At 36.8% G+C, this 19,754-nt stretch overlaps 2 protein-coding genes across 3 annotated transcripts in view; one reads left to right on the forward strand and one right to left on the reverse strand.

Annotated features, from left to right (window-relative positions):
* Vps13B (vacuolar protein sorting 13B) overlaps window positions 1-19,754 on the forward strand; it is an 88,864-nt gene that overhangs the window by 25,196 nt on the left and 43,914 nt on the right. For both annotated transcript variants that reach the window (XM_076134290.1, XM_076134291.1), the window contains exons 29-43: window positions 6,594-6,715; window positions 11,442-11,539; window positions 12,887-13,076; window positions 13,675-13,791; window positions 14,208-14,271; window positions 14,453-14,598; window positions 15,006-15,120; window positions 15,323-15,369; window positions 15,895-16,024; window positions 16,604-16,698; window positions 17,129-17,293; window positions 17,712-17,833; window positions 18,254-18,386; window positions 18,899-19,076; window positions 19,515-19,646. In XM_076134290.1, the coding sequence (XP_075990405.1) occupies window positions 6,594-6,715; window positions 11,442-11,539; window positions 12,887-13,076; window positions 13,675-13,791; window positions 14,208-14,271; window positions 14,453-14,598; window positions 15,006-15,120; window positions 15,323-15,369; window positions 15,895-16,024; window positions 16,604-16,698; window positions 17,129-17,293; window positions 17,712-17,833; window positions 18,254-18,386; window positions 18,899-19,076; window positions 19,515-19,646 (1,854 nt within the window). The remainder of the gene's footprint in view (window positions 1-6,593; window positions 6,716-11,441; window positions 11,540-12,886; window positions 13,077-13,674; window positions 13,792-14,207; window positions 14,272-14,452; window positions 14,599-15,005; window positions 15,121-15,322; window positions 15,370-15,894; window positions 16,025-16,603; window positions 16,699-17,128; window positions 17,294-17,711; window positions 17,834-18,253; window positions 18,387-18,898; window positions 19,077-19,514; window positions 19,647-19,754) is intronic.
* On the reverse strand, window positions 553-4,173 carry LOC142986083 (UDP-glucosyltransferase 2-like). Its single transcript, XM_076134292.1, has 4 exons — window positions 2,850-4,173; window positions 2,253-2,475; window positions 1,721-1,940; window positions 553-1,475 (listed from the first exon to the last, which is right to left on the reverse strand). Exons 1-4 carry the CDS (start codon window positions 3,702-3,704, stop codon window positions 1,196-1,198), a joined length of 1,578 nt encoding a protein of 525 aa, XP_075990407.1. The 5' UTR covers window positions 3,705-4,173; the 3' UTR covers window positions 553-1,195.

Consider the following 19,754-nt stretch of genomic DNA (forward strand, 5'->3'; position numbering starts at 1 on the left):
GTAGCACCCAAAGGGGTAAATTATAAATGTCAGTCAAATTTGTTTTTTCACGAATTGAAATAAATTTCAAATAGAATACATCAAAGTCAATGGCTTTAGCTGTTACTTTAGATGTGTCTAAAGAAACTGGCCATTAGTCTTTAAATGTTTATTCCATACCTCCCCTATTACCTTCAAACATTTATATTGAACATTATATTGGCATACAATAAACTAACCAAATGCAGATACCTTTAACTTTTCAGATATGTATACAAATATGTTCGTGGTTAAAGAAAAACATTGCTAAAAAACCTTATATTTCTGAGACTTTGCTAAACAGTTTTTATGGTCTGAGGGTTAGCACTAAACTACTTTGACAGACTATAAGTACTTGAACTGATATTAGTAAAGATTATTGTTTTTGTAAAGTAAAATATTAGGTAGTATGTTTATTAAAAAGCACAGCTGTCTATCACTAAGTCCAGCGTAAGATAAAGTAACAGGAGAAAGGTTGGGTTCATATTTTAGGGAGTGTAGTTCTATCGCTTAAAATGCATTGAAATAGATAGGCACGTTTGAAATTTAAAAACTTTCTGAAGACTTTATTTCTCAACACAATTACAAAATTAATAAAATATAACCTAAAAAAATATAGTACGTAAGATATGCTTATTAATATTATAAATGATATCGTTAAACGTAAATTAACAAACACAAAAAATAAGTAGCATTGCATATCGCCAGGCGGTTATGTTACAAATCGCACTCGCTTCAATTATAACAATTGAACACTTGTTTTTTGCTCTTAAAACTTATAATAAAATGATTATAAAGAAATACTCACTACTACGTAATACTTTCTAAATATAAAGGCATTTCTTCGTGTATTAAAAATAAATTCATGTCATTCATCTTAACAGTTGGTATATTAGTATCTTCAAGGCCATTTTAAGCTATGATGCCCTGCTTAAAATATTACTTTAATAAAATGTTACAGAAGAGTTAGTGACACGAAAAAATGCCTGTTGAACACATAGATGGATATCATATTGGTATAAACTTAGACAAGAACCAGGCACGGTATTTCAACTAAATCTAACTTTTACAAGCGAAACATGAAAAGTCAACATTTTTTTGTCTCCGAGATTCTGATTAAACGCGTACTTCGCAATATTCCAATTCCAGACATGCCTGTTTCTTGTGTCGAACTAATCTAACTTTGCTTAAACTTAATAACCATACGTTTGAAGGCGTGTAAGATTCGGCAACACGTGTATATAATGAGCGATATGATGGCGGCTACGATACCCACTAGGAGGATTATCACGTCGGTCATGTAGTACTCGGACCAGGCGGTGTTGGCTGAGGGTGCTCGGAGGTGGTCGGCGCCGCCGTGGCGGAGCACGTGCTCCGTCCACCACACCGCTCGTTCTAGGGGACGCTGCGGCTGATCGTTCATCACGCTGCGGAGACGCCTGATGTTCTTCCTGTACCTGTTTTAAACAGATTAATAGTACTAGTTTAGTAGTTTTACTTTTAGATACATAAAATCACGCCTTTTTCCCAAGGGGTAGACAGACGCCAAACAACGCCATTTGCTACGATCCTTATAATTTATCAACTAGTACGATAATCAGCTTTTACTTCTGATGTACAACTAAAGGCGTACTTTTGTAAATTCTCATAGATTTGAAATTTGACCATGAAATATCCGATGTCTTGCATATTAGCTACTTACTTGTCGTTAGCGATGACCTTCTTGACCGCCGCTACCAAATCGTCCCCAGTCATAGTGAGCGCGTCGATCTGCTCTCCTATACCCAGTTCCACGTACTTGTTCACGTTGTACCACTGATCGCCCAGCATCGGGATGCCCACGAGAGGAACCGCCGCGTCTATCGCCTCGTCGGTCGACTGCAGACCTCCTTGCGTTACAAACACCTTGATGTTAGGATGCACTGAAACAAATTGACTTTAAATTTCTCGTTCTTTTTAAGTATTCTAAAAACTAGTTTGCTTCTTGCCTGTTTATGTTTCCTTGGAGCGATAGTTAGCTTACCTTCGCAACTAATAAAATAGGTATGCATACCGCTATTTTATAATTATGTTGATGCAAGACTTCAATCCAAATTAGGGTCAAAATCAAGTAATTTAATAGACGTTAAACTTCCGTTCTTACCAAATTATGAAAAATACACTACACTTTATACAACAAGATTTAAATACAAATTATTTTTAAAGGTCATATCGTAAGATATTGTTATACGCACTTAACAAATCTCTTTGAGGGAACCACTTCTGTATCCTCAAGTTTTCGGGTATCCGGTCGAGGTGGTCACCGTCGAATTTCCACAGGATATCGTAAGGTAGGGCTTCAAACGCGTCCAGGAACGCGTTGAGAAAATCTTCTTCCATCATAGAAGGACGCACGTTTGTGCCCAAACTAACGTACACCACCCCTCGAGTTGACTCGTCTAGGTACGTCTTGAGGTCCTGCAAAAAAAAATACATTATGCGGTGCAACAGAAAACTGTATTCAAGTGCTACGAAAATGAGGAAAATCAACAATGTTGCATACGTTTTAACGCTAATTCGTTTCGGTATGAATGCTACTTTGAATAATTTCTGCTCTTTACTCGTAACGATCGGGTTGTATAATGGAATGTGGATAATTTCCATCATGTTACTTCTGCACTCTGCCAATAATTATAATGAAAGTGAAAATAACGAGTACCGTGAAAAGAACGTAAAACCTTGTATCTAAGGACCTTTTTTACTGTAATTTATAAATGCGGTCAGAGATTTTAATTTATGGTCGCAGAGCTTTGAAATGTTTGACACTTAAGTTTACAACAATAATGACTCACCTGTGGTAATTCTTTCACTGGTTGTAGATGCAAAGCGCCTAAATACACAACACTCGGGGGCACAGGGCGATTATTGCCAAAGATGGGGTGTGAGTTCACAAACAACATCTGTATATTCTTCCTCATATCTTCAATGGTGGGCGCTTCCGGTCCAAACCGACGTTTTAACATATCGTTTTCTTTTTCCTCGCGCGTCACGATCATTCGAAATATTTTCCATTCCAAATAAATCCCCTCAATTTTCTCCCAAAATGACAGGTTTTTATACTTGTGCCTGTAAAAATTTGGATAAAATATAGGATGCCACGCGACTGCGCCCAGGATGTCGTAGTGCTCCGGGAACCCGTAGAACGATGAGAACAAAATAGCGGGAGCGTTGAATATATTAGACACAACCAAGTGATAGTTTGCGATAGCTTCCACAAATACTAAATCGAACTTTTGAGATTTGTCGTCTAAAATTTTCTTGACTTCTCCCAGTTCAAATTGATACGAGATTAGCTCCATCATACCTTTGACTGAATCACCGGTGAACATACATTCGATATCCATCACAACTCCTCTCTTCAGTGTCTTATTTCCTTGCACTTCTTGCAGCAGCCTAGCCATCAGTTGATACGCTTGACCGGTATCGATTTCTGTTATGTTGTCGGGAGGCCTCTCCTTAGGCAGGGCAGGGTTAGGGGTGATGATGACAAGCTCGTGTCCTCTTCTGCCTAACTCCAACATCAATGCTCTGAACACAACTTGGTGACTGATAGACGGTATCGGAAATATTCCTAGGATTCTGGCTGAATCCACCATCATCGTTGGAGACTGAACACAAAACAAAATCAATAAAAATTCACGGATCATGCTTGATTATCGATTACGGAACGATGTCGATGCTCGATTTATCACTTATATTTTTGGAGTGAATTTATATCTGGCTTCCGATAATCTTAATCTTCACAAATATTGATGTAAACACAAAGGGCTTTTATTTGCGTCTATTGTCAACGGCAGATTGCGTATAGACGGTCGCGTCGACTAGCTTTTATCAGCCACATTGTCAGTTTAATATCAACAAACAAATATACGCGTTAGGTTTCTATTACATTAGCGGGTGCGGAGCGCAGGCGATGGGTACGGAAAATTGCAGCGGAACGCAGTGTTTTAGAGGCGCGCGGAAATAGTACTGCGACCACGAATTATTTACATCGCAACGTGTATGCTAACGATCTACAGCCTTCTACGAAACGGGTACATTATGTTAAATCATTGGTATACAGCACAGATCTTTCATAAACATGTAAAATACTTAAAGAGTTATTCACACTACACTGAACAGTAAAACACTACGATTCGAGAACCTAGGATAGAATGAGACAGCAGACTAGGAATTCATTGATAGTCTGGATCTATTATCCTATTGAGAAAGTCGGAGGGAGATAGTGGTAGTTTTGGGATACAAGTGATTTCATTGATGCTTCCTTAATATGGTCACACGGGTCGATGGGCATTGTTTAAACCATATTCTATACTAAGGGAAATGTTCCAATTCGCACTCTAGGTGCTTAATAAAAATGAGTGCACGTCGATTGTGGAAGATGCACCTACGTTTGACGTCAGCCGATACTTAGTGTGTGTTCAGATAGCAGCGGTTGTGACGCGACACACCTACACTTGCGAAAGATAAATGCGGGTCAGCTGTCATTTCAATCTTCATTGAATAATATACTAAAATGTTGTACAGTTATCTCTGCATTAGGGCGCGTGCGATACAGTTTATATGCAGTTCGTGTAATTTACTTTCGATTTCTTTCTCTATATAAAAGACTTGGTTGCTTTTTCCTTTTTGTTCCTTGCAGATAATTCTGCTAAACATAGTGTGCGACCTCGTCATTGCTATGATTATTTTGATTTTCGAAAGCAAATGAGATTGAGTTCAAAGTTCACACGTGGTCCCAGAAAGCTACCACGTGCATTTCTTAGACTTGAACCTGAGGGCAAAATCAATAAAAATATTTAGACAGCGCAGTTTGCTAATAACAAATTCGACAATGATATATCTACTCATCAATAAAATATTAATTAGCAGTATTAGGTCAGTACTATGCATAATATTGGTATAGCCTGGTTATTAGGCAGTGTACGCCTAATAATTGAGGACCTGTGTACACCAGCAGTATCTGGATGTAACAATGTATTAATTAAGGTCTCCAATATAGATAATAAAATATAGGCGTACTTTATTAATTGAGTATAATTGTTTACACATCGACTTATGTAATATACTACAGGGCTACGTGTCTAATAGAACACGCACAGAAAATTGCAATTTATTGCTCTCAGCAATTTGGGTCATACAGCTACTGCACACGATTAATTGCAGCTACAAATCAAATATATCTACTAATATTATAAAAACTATAGTTTGTGGGAATGGATGTGTATATGTTACACTTTCAAGCAAAAGGTACAGAAAGAATTTGATGAAATTTGATACAAAGATAGTTTAAAACCTAAATTATCACATTAGATACTTATTTCCCTGGAAAATATTTTCACTCAGACGATGTCGCGAACAGAAGCTAGTCTTTCATAATGTAAGATCATGTCTTGCAAACGGGTAAAATATATCTTTGTCAGATGATCTAAAGGTTAACAATGTGTTAAACTAACACTATATAAACCTTTTGGAATAATGCACTAAAAAGTAAATGTTGATAAGTTTTAAAAATGCTTTGCAAATTAGACTGAATATTTAATCATCGAATTTACGTCGCTGGAGCGAGTTTGACACCGTTCCTACATCTTCCTTCAATTTACGAAATGTTAATAACTGCAAACTGCGAAGAGGGTGATGTCTTCCAATCACCATGTGACAAAAAATCATGCAAATCACTAGAGTACTGATAAATATGTAGTCCGATTGCGAAGGCAAATGTATTTTTTTTCATTCAAGAAGGTACAATGTTGTGTTTCGTTTGCAGTTGCCAAGAACCGAGTCCAGTCAACTTAGTTGCAAGCTTATGGTTGTTTTACACTTGCCTCCGTTATCGGAACGCTTGAACCCGGGTGAATGACCGATTATATTCGAGGTACTCAGCCCTCACTTATTAATGCAAAATATGTCGCATAGTGATGTAGAATTGCGCGAATGTTCGTGTATTAATTTTACATTTTGTGTCGTTGTTCGCAGTTCACGTTGAAGGAAGATGGGGATATTTGTCCAAATAACTTATGAAAAATACATTGAATTAATATACAATTATTTTTAAGTATTTCTGTTTGAAGTTAGCATAGTCTTTGTTGTATTTAGAGGATTGCTGTTTTACAATTTTAATGTTTAAATCGTCCTTGTATAAAGGTAGTAAATATTTTTAATTTGGTTTTTATTTTGCTACATCCATACGTTACTAATTAAATTAATAATACTATGAAGTAATTTTTGGAGTATTCCACTTTCGATTTGATTAACTTAAAATTGTTAAGATAGGACTACAATAAAACAATATCCAAATCACATAATATAGTACTCATCCATTATAATTTCAGATTAGACTTATAGAATAAATTTTCGATTTGACCTGCAATGCGGCAGATATACTATTTTCCAATGTTTGAAAGATATTTTATAGTCAAAAAAATGTGCTTTAGCACAAAACTGTGCTTGAAACACGTATAACCAAAATAATTATGAGTGATCCCCAAATAAAAAGTTAGGCCTAAATTCCATTTACATTTATTTTTACTGTCCAGCTCCACGTGATGGCCTCGGCGTTCCACTGCCTTAATCACATCATCACGTTGCTGAAGCGAGAGCAGTTCGTCACTCCTAAACAAGCACTGGCCACTAGCAGCTCCCAGAGATCGCTTATAAGGTATGTATTGTCTTTTTCTGTGTTTCTAACATGTAATAATGTCCTACCTGCTGATTTCCTGGCCACGCTGGCCAGTTGCATAAAAAGCAGCATTCGGTGCAGGATTTTGTTTATAGATATCACAGTACAGCCTGGTTGCGCGGATAAACGACAAGACCAGTGATATTCGAGCTTAACCTTCACATTCTTAATTTCACATGCATTTATATTCTGTCACCAAAAAAAATAATTAAGCATTCGGTGTTTACAGTAATCAAATGTGTGGTTCAGGTACACTATATTATCTCACACTCATGGCCACAGACATTTTCGTGTTTACATTTATTTCTTTTCTCTAACTACAAAACATTATGTCGCATTTCTTTCCTCTTCTTGCCCATCGCACCCGCCGGTCGGTGAACGATCAGCAAAGTGACCGACCTTTATCAATTAGTACATACAGGTGCAACTTAGTAGTAAACCTGACTCTGTGCAAGAAATCGTACACGGATTTATTGCCCGTTTCTCTAATTACTGTTATGAATAAAATATGCCTAGGCATATTTAGTTGCAAGTCAGGGGTGATTTGTGGTAGCTTGGGGATTACCTACTTATGGAACTGCAAGAAGAAACCAGTTCTTCTGCCAAGACCCTAGGTTGTCACCATATGTACAGTGAATTACAATCTCAGTAATAAAAACGGGTTGTAATTTATAAATTCTGCGATAAATTAATATTAGCTACATAGAATTAATCAGTGTAAGGTGTGCCCTATTGATATTTTCAGGTTGATGAACTCTGGAGTCACGGGTTTCCCTTCTCATTTAACAGTATCATAAAACAGCTAAATATTTGTACATAGATACGGAAAATTGCTGTCCCCATTTGCATAATGTAGTTGGCAAAGTAATGCAATGATATTTATGCCGATATTCATGAGTCGCTTAATGGGATAATAGCTGCGTTACCTACTTAATTTATCATTAAAATATCATTTTAAAATGTAAATATCTGCATAGTTTTGATAAAGTTCTTGAAGCCCTAAGCTAATTGTTCGTATTGTTTGTGTAATTAAATTGGACGATTCGTAATGCAAATCGATTAATGAATGAAAGGGCTCGCGCATCTCATGTGTGTTTTTTTTTATTTCAAATGTGTATTCACTTCCAAATTCGTGTATTTACAGATTAGGGAGCGAGGTATACGAGCTCTACATATTTTATGCATTTTAACTATACTATTTTTATGTTGGAGAGGATAATTGACATATTTGTAACTAGCTGACCCGCGCAACTTCGCTTGCGTCCAATAAGCGAGAATGGGTGAAATTTTTCCCCGTTTTTGTAACATTTTTTACTGGCACTCTGCTCCTTTTGGTCGTAGCGTGATGATATATAGCCTATGTCCTTTCTCAGGTATCAAAATAGCTCCATACCAAATTTCATGCAAATTGGTTTAGTAGTTTAGGCGTGATTGAGTAACAGACAGACAGAGTTACTTTCGCATTTATAATATTAGTATGGAGTAATGGATTTTCATCCTCAAATCATCTCCCATATCATTTTCCTAGATCACAAAGAGTATGAATAGAAACAACGCACGTGTCAACCACATGCGTATGTCGTAACAGTGTTGTATCAACACTAACAGATACATAACAATTAGCGTAGTACCTAGTACTAGTATAATGTGGTGCTTAGGTAGTTAGTGCGTCGTCCAAGTGACCGGCCGTTGACCCCGTGACGTGCTGCTTCTGCCACTCGCAGCGCGTTTCACTTGCGATTAATCATGTACTCTGTTTAATGATATATGAATAGATTAATCGATGTTTTTTGTTTGTTATTGTTTGGGATGATAAGTAAGTAAAAATATACCGTTGTTTATTTTTATCTAAAGTTCTGTAGATTCGTCATGGCGCGATGTACCGAGTACTAGACCATGCTACATTTTCGTAGATCGTGAGGGAATACCAAATTATCTTCTGGAATATATCTCGATTTTGAAATCTTATTCTTTAACTATCTTAACATAGCAAAACGATTTTTTAAATGTGGTTTCAAGTGAATCTAATCTATGAGTTCTTGCCCTTCTTGGATGCGAGTAAGAGATTTATCTCACTACGTTAGACTTCTGACAATTTACTCAGTAATGTGCCTAAATCTTCACATACATTTGTCGACCTTCTAGGTAACTTATGTTTAGTTAAGGCCTTCCTAGTACTCACCACATATGTAAGAGGTATTAGACTTTGACATTCATAATACGCAGCGTGGGATGGGACCACCAAGGCACGCATGTCGTAATGGTCAAGGTAGAACCTCATCACCACCTATGAACTTTAAACTATCCACCTTATTCGATTAAATGTTTGATGACCTTGTGCTTTGAGCATATAGGAGTTCAATATATTTTGGTACAGGGAAATGGCAAGTTTGAGTATATACAACATATTACGCAAGTTATGCTTAAAGGTTTAGGCAAATAGCAAAAAGGGGTAACAAATTGTGATGTCTAAACTTTTTTTTTCCTTTTTTAGGGGAATATCTTTGGGGCCTCATGATAGACCGCTTAGAGCGGTCGCTTCTTTGCTGTATGATAGAATTTGCTATTTATTAAGTCTATTAAGCATTATTGACGTAAATTAGTCCCTGTGCATCTCCGTTTATGAGAAATCTCGTGACCACAATTGTCTCCTGTACAACGTACTTACAAAATTGAGTGCAGTACCCATATCGTGTTAATAGAATCCAATGAACACAATTGCAAGCCTCCGTCATAGTTATCGTCAATTTAAACCATTCATACGTCATATTATGCAATACGATAAATGCAGTGAATTAAAGCTTTGAACGATGTTCTATAATCACACGTAACATACAGCCTTGCCACACTGCAAATGACATGAGTATAAAAACCGGCCAAGTGCGAGTCGGACTCGCGCACATTGGGTTCCGTACCAAAAAAATACGAAAAAAAACCACGTTTATTTTAGTATTTGTTGTTATAGCGGCAACGGAAATGCATAATTTGTGAAAATTTCAGCTCACGTCACGGTTTATGATCTCATCATGTCGGTCTCCAGGCTGTATCTACAGCCTGGAGACCGGGAAAGCTTAGTAATAGGGTCCCGTTTTACGCTTAGGGTACGGGACCCTAGAAATTAGCTATTGGATGTCCTTCGCAACAATGTCGTGTGAATTAGTTCATGAAGTTTTAATGTGGTGTCAACCCCCATACAGTGGTATAAAACATGAGCGTGATTAGTCGGTAGTTGAGCCTGCTATTAGCAAACCTTGTCTAGTAATCAGCTTATGAGCTAATGACAAAGAGTCACGCAGGATAGATCCTGTCATAAAACTAAGTATATGGAGAGTCACGAAGCATAGATCCTATAACAAAACTATACGAGTATTATAAATGTGAAAATATGTCTGTCTGTTTGTTTGTTACGTTTTCCCGGCTAAACTATTTGACCTATTGAGGTAAAATTTAGGATGAATTTAGTTGAATATTTGTGATCTCATCTTTGGCATACCTTTTAGAAAACATACCCTAAGTGGCTGAAATTTAGGGGTTGATGAAGATGCTGCCGCGAATTTTCTTTGGATTTCTTTTTTCCATCCATAAAAACCTTTCCTATGTCTAATAGACAATATTACAAAAATAAAAATCGAATTGGTGGAGCCATTCTTGAGTTTTGCGCTTAGCAACACATTTGGCAATTCATTTTATATATAATAAGATAATGAAAAGGGTAATAAACTCTTGTATTATCTCATCTCGCAATCTCTTGATAAACAGTTGTGGAACATATTACATCAACAGCTTGTTTGCTAAACAATACACTGGTCAAGTACCTTCACTCATTACTTGAGAAAATATCCCTATGGCAACTATTTCATTTAAACTTTCGCATTTTGAAAATGATTTTTCACTCCGTGTCCAGCCCAGCCAATCTTCTTGACCGGGGCCTGCGAAAACAAGGGAGTCCTCACTGTACTTTTTGGTCCTGTATTAACATTTTCTTCGTGATACTTGTCTGCGGATAAAAGTCCTTCGACTGCGCAGACATTTAGAGTAACTTTTCATTTAAAAAATTATACAGACATGAAAGTAAGAAGATACGAAACCCACCTGTAAGTGAAATAATAGCGGACAGGATTTTTGCTCACGGAACCCTAAAAAGTGTTTCTTTTTAGAAGTTAGTTAAAAGTAGATGTTGGCACTGTTATCGTGTGTACAGTGTAATTCTTGCCAAATATGTTATTTGGGATACCAACAGCACAATGAAGTAGGAGACATGTGGTAGTTGTCGGCAGTTGAATGAAGTTAACGTCGACAGCGTCCATTCTTTCCATCATCTCCTTTTTTTGCTTCTACATTCAGAGTTATTTGTTGCGTACTATAAAGCTTCTGCACGATCATACGCGTAGTTTCGCAATCAATGGGAATATCATGCAAATACCGACTTACAATACCAAGATTTTTAAGCCTGTCGGATCTGCACGTTTTCCTAAATAACTGAAAATCAAGTACGTACCTATTTGTACGCCGTCATATTATGTTTAATTAATTGGGAACACGTCAATGATATTGCGAGCACGCAAACGATATCGTGGTTGTCATCTAAACCTTTAATTAGTTTAAATATGGGTCGGCATGAAAGACACGTTATACTATAAAATATAGTAGTCACATGTTTTCAAGTAACATATTCAACGTATCATACGTTTTATTCTAATTTCAGATCGGTATCTGAGTTGGAAGAAGTTCAAACCCCATCTGAAGACATCTCAAGTAAAAGTTCCGAACTCATTGAAATATTCGATCGATCGGCACAAGATGGTGAGTAAAACTTACATACATACATAATATTGCGCCATAGGGGAAGGTAGGGACTAAAGAGCGCCACTTGGTAGGTAATCTTTACAAACTTCCTTTGCCTTCCTTCATTCACATCCATACATCCATACTGTACATAATCCCTAATGTATTGCCTACATAAGTTACGGTAGAATAAGTTCGGTAAGTACCCCGGCCTGCGCCGCTTTCGCGCCAATATCACTAAAGCGAGGTAATTTGCGTTCATTTTTATTACTTCCTGGGGGTAGGGCACTTTTTTGTGACTTGCGCGGAGGAAGCCCTGAGAAAAGATTTTATGATAATTACTTTTTTTATTGTAATCCAATAACAATTCTAAAAAGTTACATTAGTAATTAATTTTTAGAAATTGAAATGTATCGTTACTTTGATTGAGACTTGAGAACTTTTGGCGTTAACTTAAGGGTTAGCGGGTTGCCTCATTAAATCAAATCAAATCAAATCAAATAATTTATTTGCTCAAACATGGTGTTTAATGATGATAATACAGGTGAAAGAGCGCATATTCTATAAGCGTTTTCTTGTATATTAGCTTCGCCGACATTGCTAGACTTATTCGTCAGACGAAAAAGTCGGTCTGTACCCGACCTAGCCAGTGTCTGCCAGTGAAAACGATCGATACCACTGCGGGTTTTGTCATAAGTGAGCGTTGTGCTCCGTAGTTTCTTTTGTTCTGGTTGAATTTTTCGGCTATAGGAATTGCTTTGTACGCGCTTACCCTCCTAAGTTAATTAAAGGTGAGGAAGTTTTCCTACGTAGTTCAAAGGGTTCCACGTATTTTATGAAAACTTTGTATCTTCTTTATATCGTTGCGGTGTGTTCGTATTGTTTCGTTGGGGGTAGTGTAATTGCGGGTAATAAAGTGTTCGTCTAAGTGTTTAGGTTACGTTCAATCACGTGACAGGTGCACGTTCGCGGGAGATTTATAACGTCATTTACTTCTACCCGTGAGTTTCTTTTGATCGTTCGATCGGATAATAAGTGTATTGTGTAGACGTTTTTCAGTGATTGAGTTAGAAACATACAAAATGTTGGATTGTGTGATTAATATTAGGATAAGAGAATATATTTTTGTGGATAGTGTTTTTTTTTGTACATTCATTTCATTTCGAGTGTAATAGTACTTTAGCCCTCTCTTGGGCAGCGTAGTGGATTGACCACCTCATCTTTCTCTAATTTTCAGGGGATCGTCATGCCCAGCAGTGGGGAATAATTATAATACTTTAGAAATAAAAGTGAGGTTGACCTTAGAACTAAACTTTTTCATATTATGCTTTCGTAATTTTTACGAATATTTTTTATTGGTTGCAGTTGTTCAAAGGAAACTCACAACATTCTTCTGGTTCCAATGGGTGGTGAGCAGAGCAACCCTCGTGGTGGCCTCTCGTTTTATGAAGCTGGCCATCGATATAGATGACGTCATCTCTACTGTGGACATTCAGACGCACTACAACCAGCTCAAGGTCAAACTTGCTGCAGCATCCGTCAGACATTATGAAAGGTTCGTCTTTGTCAACTTACTCTCTTTCTTGTTCTATACACCTACTTCGATTACTATCTGCCACTTAACAACCCAAAGTGGTCTTGGAGAAAAAGACTTTGAGATTATGTCCGCCGTTATACAATTGTATATGAAGTGTAAATCAATATAATAATATCCTTCCCCCGTTAAATACCCTTGCCCAGCAGTGGGATAGTCATTGGTTAAAAAAATGGCAGAAATATTTAGATGGGCTTTCTATAGTGTTCCAAAACGTTCAACTATTAAAATAAACAAAAATTTGAATAATTTTTTTGTAAATAATTTATGATGCATCAACAGTGGATGTATCATGGAACTATAATTAGTTCAAAGTCAATAACAAAATACTTCAAATTCTTCGAAATCTTCGAAAAAAAAATTAAATATAGCATAAACTGACTTGAAAGTAGATTTTTTTATTTATAATTTTGTAATATAGGAGTTCTTGAAAACAAACAACAGATACACACAAATTAAGATACTATTTTTCTCAGAACTCTACTGAACCAAATTTTCATTTATTCAAGTTCTTATATCATATAATAATTTACTATAATACACAATATTTTGTTTACAGAGCGGGCTCGGACGAGTGGACGGCGAGCGCGCTGGGCGGGCGCGTGCTCGAAGCACGTGAACCGACCAGCGTCAAAGATGAGAACAACTTCCTAGCAGTCACCATCACACAGGCGCAGTAAGTTACACAACTATTTTAACCCTTTGACCGCCACGGTCGGCTATAATACTCCACAAATCAGAAAGTGCTCACGACGCTTTCGTTGAAAATGTCGACAAAAATATAGCGTCTTGAGCACGTTCTGATCTCTTAAGCACGTTCTGTAAAGTTAAGCTGTTCGTAAATCGAGTTCATCTATACTAATGATATACAGTTGAAGAATTTGTCTGCTCGTTTGTTTGGACGCGCAAATCCCAAGAACTACTGCTTCAATCTGTATATTGAGAAAGGCTATCATCAATCATCATGCTATGACTAATAGGAGTAGACCACCAATGCTTTATTTTGTTAAAATGAATATTAACTAAAATATAGTCCACACAAAAGGACGCAGGCTAATGGTACAAAATAAAACCACTATTGATAAATTCCAGGATATCCAATTTGCCAGCCAGTTGGAAAGAGGAGCTACACCCGAAACTGTTGGAACATAAAAATGTAAGTACAACTTCTTTCTTTCAAAATATCTATTTGTTACTTATGGCTTGACGCGTACTATACGAACATAAAATCCTGCTTGTTTCCTATGGACGTAGGCAGATTATACAATGCCGCTATGATTTCTGCAAACTTTTACCAGGTAGTATAATTAGTGTAAAATTAATATTTCACGTTCCAGGGTGACGACACGATGTGGGAGATATATGCTACACTAGCACCTCTCGAAGTCATCATACAACCGGTCATAGTGGACAATGTGACGTCACTCATCAGGGAAATGGCGCCCAAAGCGTTCTGCCCGCTCAAATCTGAAGTTGATAACAGGTTTGTGTGATTAACCTTTTTATAATATATGTATGATGATTATCATCTAGGCTGATTCTTCTCTACCCTCAACTACAAATAACTGAATAGGTATTGAGAAATGTAGTATGAAAATCGGACCACCACCTCTAGCGGGGGCCGTAGGAACTATTTTTTTAGTACATTTCAAGTTATTATTATTACCAGCGCATATTGTCCCACTACACGGCAAAGGCCTCCCTTCCCCTTTCCAGCTATCTCTGTCTAAAGTTAGGGTACAGACATCTCAACCGCAAGTGATTGTCATCTTCATTGTGACGAACAACTTATTAACTTTGGCCAATATGATCATCATCTTATATTTGGATATCGTGTCAATATGCTTATATTTATTACGTTATGCTAATATACTATGTTGTACATTTCAGAGTATCAACGTGGCAGTGGCCGTTCTGTTACTTGACAGCGGGTGGAGTACGCGTGCTCATCACTGGCGAGGAGCCGGACAAGAATCCCAATGTCGACGATACTTTTATGTTCAATGTAAGTACAATTTAGTATATATTTACTTAAATTATCCCGTTTTATACGTCCTTTTCAAGTGAGCATTTATCTGAAGTCATTAAACACCTTTTTTTCACTGTGTTATGCATTGTATTTATGCATTTTCCCTCCATGACACTTAATTTTTTTCACCCTGATACTTGCCAAAATTATGTTTAATAAATTTTTATACTAATTTCAGATCGGCAGAGTAACACTCAACCCGCATCCAGATAACCCTATTTGTAGGTGAGTGCACTGATTTAATACTTTCATAGTGCATAACATAGGCCTTTTCAGCCACGAACAAAAGTGCACGAATTCTACCTGACGCCACCTTAATCATCTGCAATAGATGTATTCAGGCCAATGATGATGAGTGCATAACATGAGTTTCTTATTATATTATTAGTGAGTAACTTTAACTCTAATTGTGCACACGACCACTCATCCTTAACTAAGCAAAATGCCAAAAAAATAATGTCACTAATAATAAGAAAGTCGCGATTCAACACGTCAATACTAAATTCCATCCTTTTAAAACTCGTTGATGCGAAGTTAATAAAGCTCGTATTCTGGAAAAACTGATAATCATACTTCTAAATAGATATGTAAAGGAAATACATATAACCTGTAAGATTCGAAAACTTGCGTATCTAATTCTAAGGCCTAAGTCTCCCTAGAAGCAAACTCTAATCACCAAGTATAGTCTCAATACTACTAAAATACATTTAAATAAAACCAACGTATAATAATATATGAATGCTTGTACAGACGTGCAGTGAACGCGAACGCGGACAACGGCTGGGCGGGCTCGGCCAACAGTTACGACGGCAGACAGTACGAGCTCAGTATACATAACGTCACGTTGATGTCTTCGCAGTTCAAACAACTCATCTCGCAGGTATACACAAAAACATTGTCAATTATTATTTTAATGTATTATAATAGAATACGGGAATTAACGCGAACACGCATTTTACCTTAAAATGCAGGTTGCACTCGCCGTGGTCCCAGGCTGACTCTCTCAGTCAGCCTGGGACCACGGCGAGTGCAACTTGCATTTTAAGGTAAAATGCGTGTTCGCGTTAATTCCCGTATTCTATTATACATTAAACATGCAACGCGAGAGTTTAAAAGTTAGAATTATTATTTTGCTGATTACTATTTTTTTCTGGTCATAGAAATCTTAATGCGATATAATGTTGTACACTGCCACTCTTTATCCAATTGATTCAAGAATATTGAATTAAAAGCAAAACATTCAACTTTGACATTTTTTAAATGATAGAATTTATATGTTAAAATTGCTACTAATGCTACTCAAGCTGAGCAGGGTTTAAAGTATGCATTTTATCTGAGAATATAGACTTTTGATTATAACAACAAAAAAAACAAACGACACAGCGAAGGTCATAATTGTTTTTTGTTAAAACTAGGAACCATAGGAGATACAATTACTGTTAAAACTTATTCTTTTCAGGCTAGTGAAGAATTGCAGAAGACCACCATAGAGAACCCGGCGCTGAAATGGAGCCAGCAGATACAACAACCCATGTTGACACCAATACTGCACTCGTATGTATTATTATCATATATCTACTTCAGTAACGTATTGAGTTTATATTGCTTCAATTAACTGAAACTTTTCCGCTTCAACAAAACGCAAATAAAAAATAAAAATTAAGTGTCAGAAATGTGCTTTAAAAAAACTATCAGTATCTCATCGAGATGTACTGAAAGTAATTCTCGATCTTACGAATATGTGTAATTTTTTGTGATCTCTTAATGTATGGCTATCGGGATCGGGTTTTCTCTTTGGAGACAAAACCGTCCAAAGTATAACAATTAATTTGATTTTATTAGCACAGAGTAAGTCCAGCAGTGCGATTCTTAAAGGACTTGCTTAAAGGATATGAAAACATAAGGGTCTTGCTTGAAAAAATATATAATGCTTATAATTTGATGACAGAAGTTTAATCAAAATATATTTTTTATTTTTTTCTAGAGTGCATATAGGTTGCGTGCTCGCCCCAGCGTTGTACATGGGCGGCGTGTTGTCTTGCGGGCCTGCGCTTGAGGTGAACCTCGTGAGTGACTGCGCGATAGAGCTCAGTGTGTCTCAACTCGCGCTGTGGAACAGAATACTCACCGACATGGCTTTACGAGACAGGTATATTATACTTATATACTGCATTTTCTAAACATAATCTGTAAGAATAACACATTTATTGTTAAAATTACAGTTTCAATATGCATTTATTTATTGGCAAGTTGAGCTTTCTTTGACTTTAATCTAAGATTCCGCCAAATTATGTCCAAATAGCTAAATAGAAAACAAACAAACACATTTTAGAAATATGTGCCTTTTCCTCCAAAACAAATTTGCGTTAAAACATAAAATAACTTTTTATATACTAGCCGATCCTGCAATAGCTCTGGTTAGCTTTGACTAATTGTCACTAACATAATGACAAAAATAAATCAAATTATTTCAGTTCTTGCAGAGATTATGTCCTACACTATACATAGACAAAATTATCACTTTCTTTAGTGCACTAGTATAAATAAACGTACATTTTCTATAACAGGGAGAGAGACAGCTCTCTGACCGACCTGGACAAGTACGACTGTTGTCCATACGCGGACCTCATCAAGATGCATGAGCCTGAACACTTTGACCTCGCGTACAGCGATGCAGCTATTGCCGAAGGTAAACTTAATATAAAACTGTGCTTACTAAGATAAAGTTACGTTTGGAAGCTTTTTACGCTAGTCAAGCATAAAAGGCTTTCACTGACTATGTAGCATTGTTACACAACCATCCAAATTTTAAACTTTTACTATTATAGTACAATATGTAATCCCCGTATTATGGCTGTGACAAGGGGTGCTTTTTATTGTGTAATAAAAATAATGACTTTCCTAGTAGCCACTAACTTATCCAAATACATTTTTTTTTCATTTATTTAGTATTCAGCTTTATAATATTAGTATAGGTTATTCATTTTATTCTCCCACTGCAGGGCAAGGGTCTCCTCCCAAACGAGGAGGAGGGGATAGGTAATACAATATTTATTAGAAAAAAATTAAATAGTTCGACTAAGTTGCTCACAATAATTTTACATTCCAGTGTCAGACTTCGGCCGCAGCCTAGCAGAAGACTCCGGCGTGGAGACCATGGCATCACAATCCACGTCGAAAGCCAGGATGTCTGAAGATACGCCTCTCAAGAAAACTGTCTCCATTGTACTCAACGAACAGTTGTGAGTAATAAATACGTTTTTATTGGCTAGTCTATTGGATTTTTACCTGGCCTTTTATATTCATATCTTGAAAAAAAATTGGAGGAAATCGATGCCAATAGTCAATTATAAAATACTTCTACCCGCGACTTCGTCCGCCATTTGAATTTTCCCATGGAAATGCGTCATTTTCCCGAAGTAAAAAGTAGCCTATGTCCTTTCTCGGGTATCAAAATATCTCCGTACCAAATTTCATGCTTATTGGTTCAGTAGTTTTGGCGTGATTGAGTAACAGATAGACAGACAGACAGAGTTACTTTTGCATTTATAATATTAGTATGGATTCGAAATAGTCTTCCAAACAACACGACACATTATGTAAGCCATTATGTACCCAACCTTTTGGAGACTATTGCTACCTTTACTGGGAAATAATAATCTAGATCGGTACCGCTCCCTTTAGGAAGCTATGACGTAAACTATAGTATTCACATAAAATTCAAATATTAATAAAAGTGTAATTAATGTTTCAGAGGTGACTCAATGGAATACATGGAAGTGTTCTTCACAATGGGCACTATCGAGATATCTTTGTACTCGGGTGACGATGGCACGCCAGAGGTCATCGCCCTCCGGCCGCCGGTGAAGGAGCGCATCATCATACCGTCTAAAGAACCAGCTACCACTGATGTTAAGGAGAGCGATGTTCAAGTGAGTGTTATATTAGTTCTTACAAAACAGAATAAGTACCATAATATTTAAAATTTAATCGCCTTTAAAACCCATTTTGCGCCCAACCGTTTAAGTTCTTTTTATTAGAATGTAAATTGTCAATAATACGTGATACACACTGTTTCCGCGGCCCGAAAGGCATAGAATAATGTGGCTTTGTTAGAATAGCCTTTACATTGCATAATCTTTAGTCTCCCAACCATCAATCAAGAATATGGTGTTAATTCGTCTATCTGTGTTGGCGTAAAAGAAAGGCAAACTAACTACAAAAATATACGCATATTAGTAAGGATACTTTTTATTTATAATTAATAGAAATAGTGATTGATTCACGGTAAAAGAAATCATTCGTTCAATACATTTATATCAACACTACCAATATGTTACTATTACTGTAACATTATATTTACTTTCCAGCCATTAAAGAGAGAGAAGCGTATGATAAACTACCGTACGTCGCGCAAGGACGACTCGTCGTCGCCTGACAGTAGGAGCGTGACCGATGTGACCAGGGAAGCTGATATCAAACAACCCAATCTTGATATACCCGTGAGTATGGACGTTACTTCTAATATTATTATTGATATGTTAGGATAATCTCAAAATGGTGATCAGTCGAGTATTGGTGAAAAATAGATTGTAGGTCAAATCTTTTTT

This window comes from Anticarsia gemmatalis, chromosome Z, assembly GCF_050436995.1.
Source record: "Anticarsia gemmatalis isolate Benzon Research Colony breed Stoneville strain chromosome Z, ilAntGemm2 primary, whole genome shotgun sequence".
Classification (NCBI taxonomy): Eukaryota; Metazoa; Arthropoda; class Insecta; order Lepidoptera; family Erebidae; genus Anticarsia; species Anticarsia gemmatalis.

Bases quoted from the DNA above. Each gene is read 5' to 3' on its own strand.
- LOC142986083 (XM_076134292.1), bottom strand. From the start codon at position 3,704: ATGATCCGTGAATTTTTATTGATTTTGTTTTGTGTTCAGTCTCCAACG. The intron at 1,941-2,252 runs GTGCGTATAACA...AATTTGTTTCAG, and splicing joins CCCTCAAAGAGATTTGTTAA to TGCATCCTAACATCAAGGTG. The intron at 1,476-1,720 runs GTAAGTAGCTAA...TGTTTAAAACAG, and splicing joins AAGGTCATCGCTAACGACAA to GTACAGGAAGAACATCAGGC.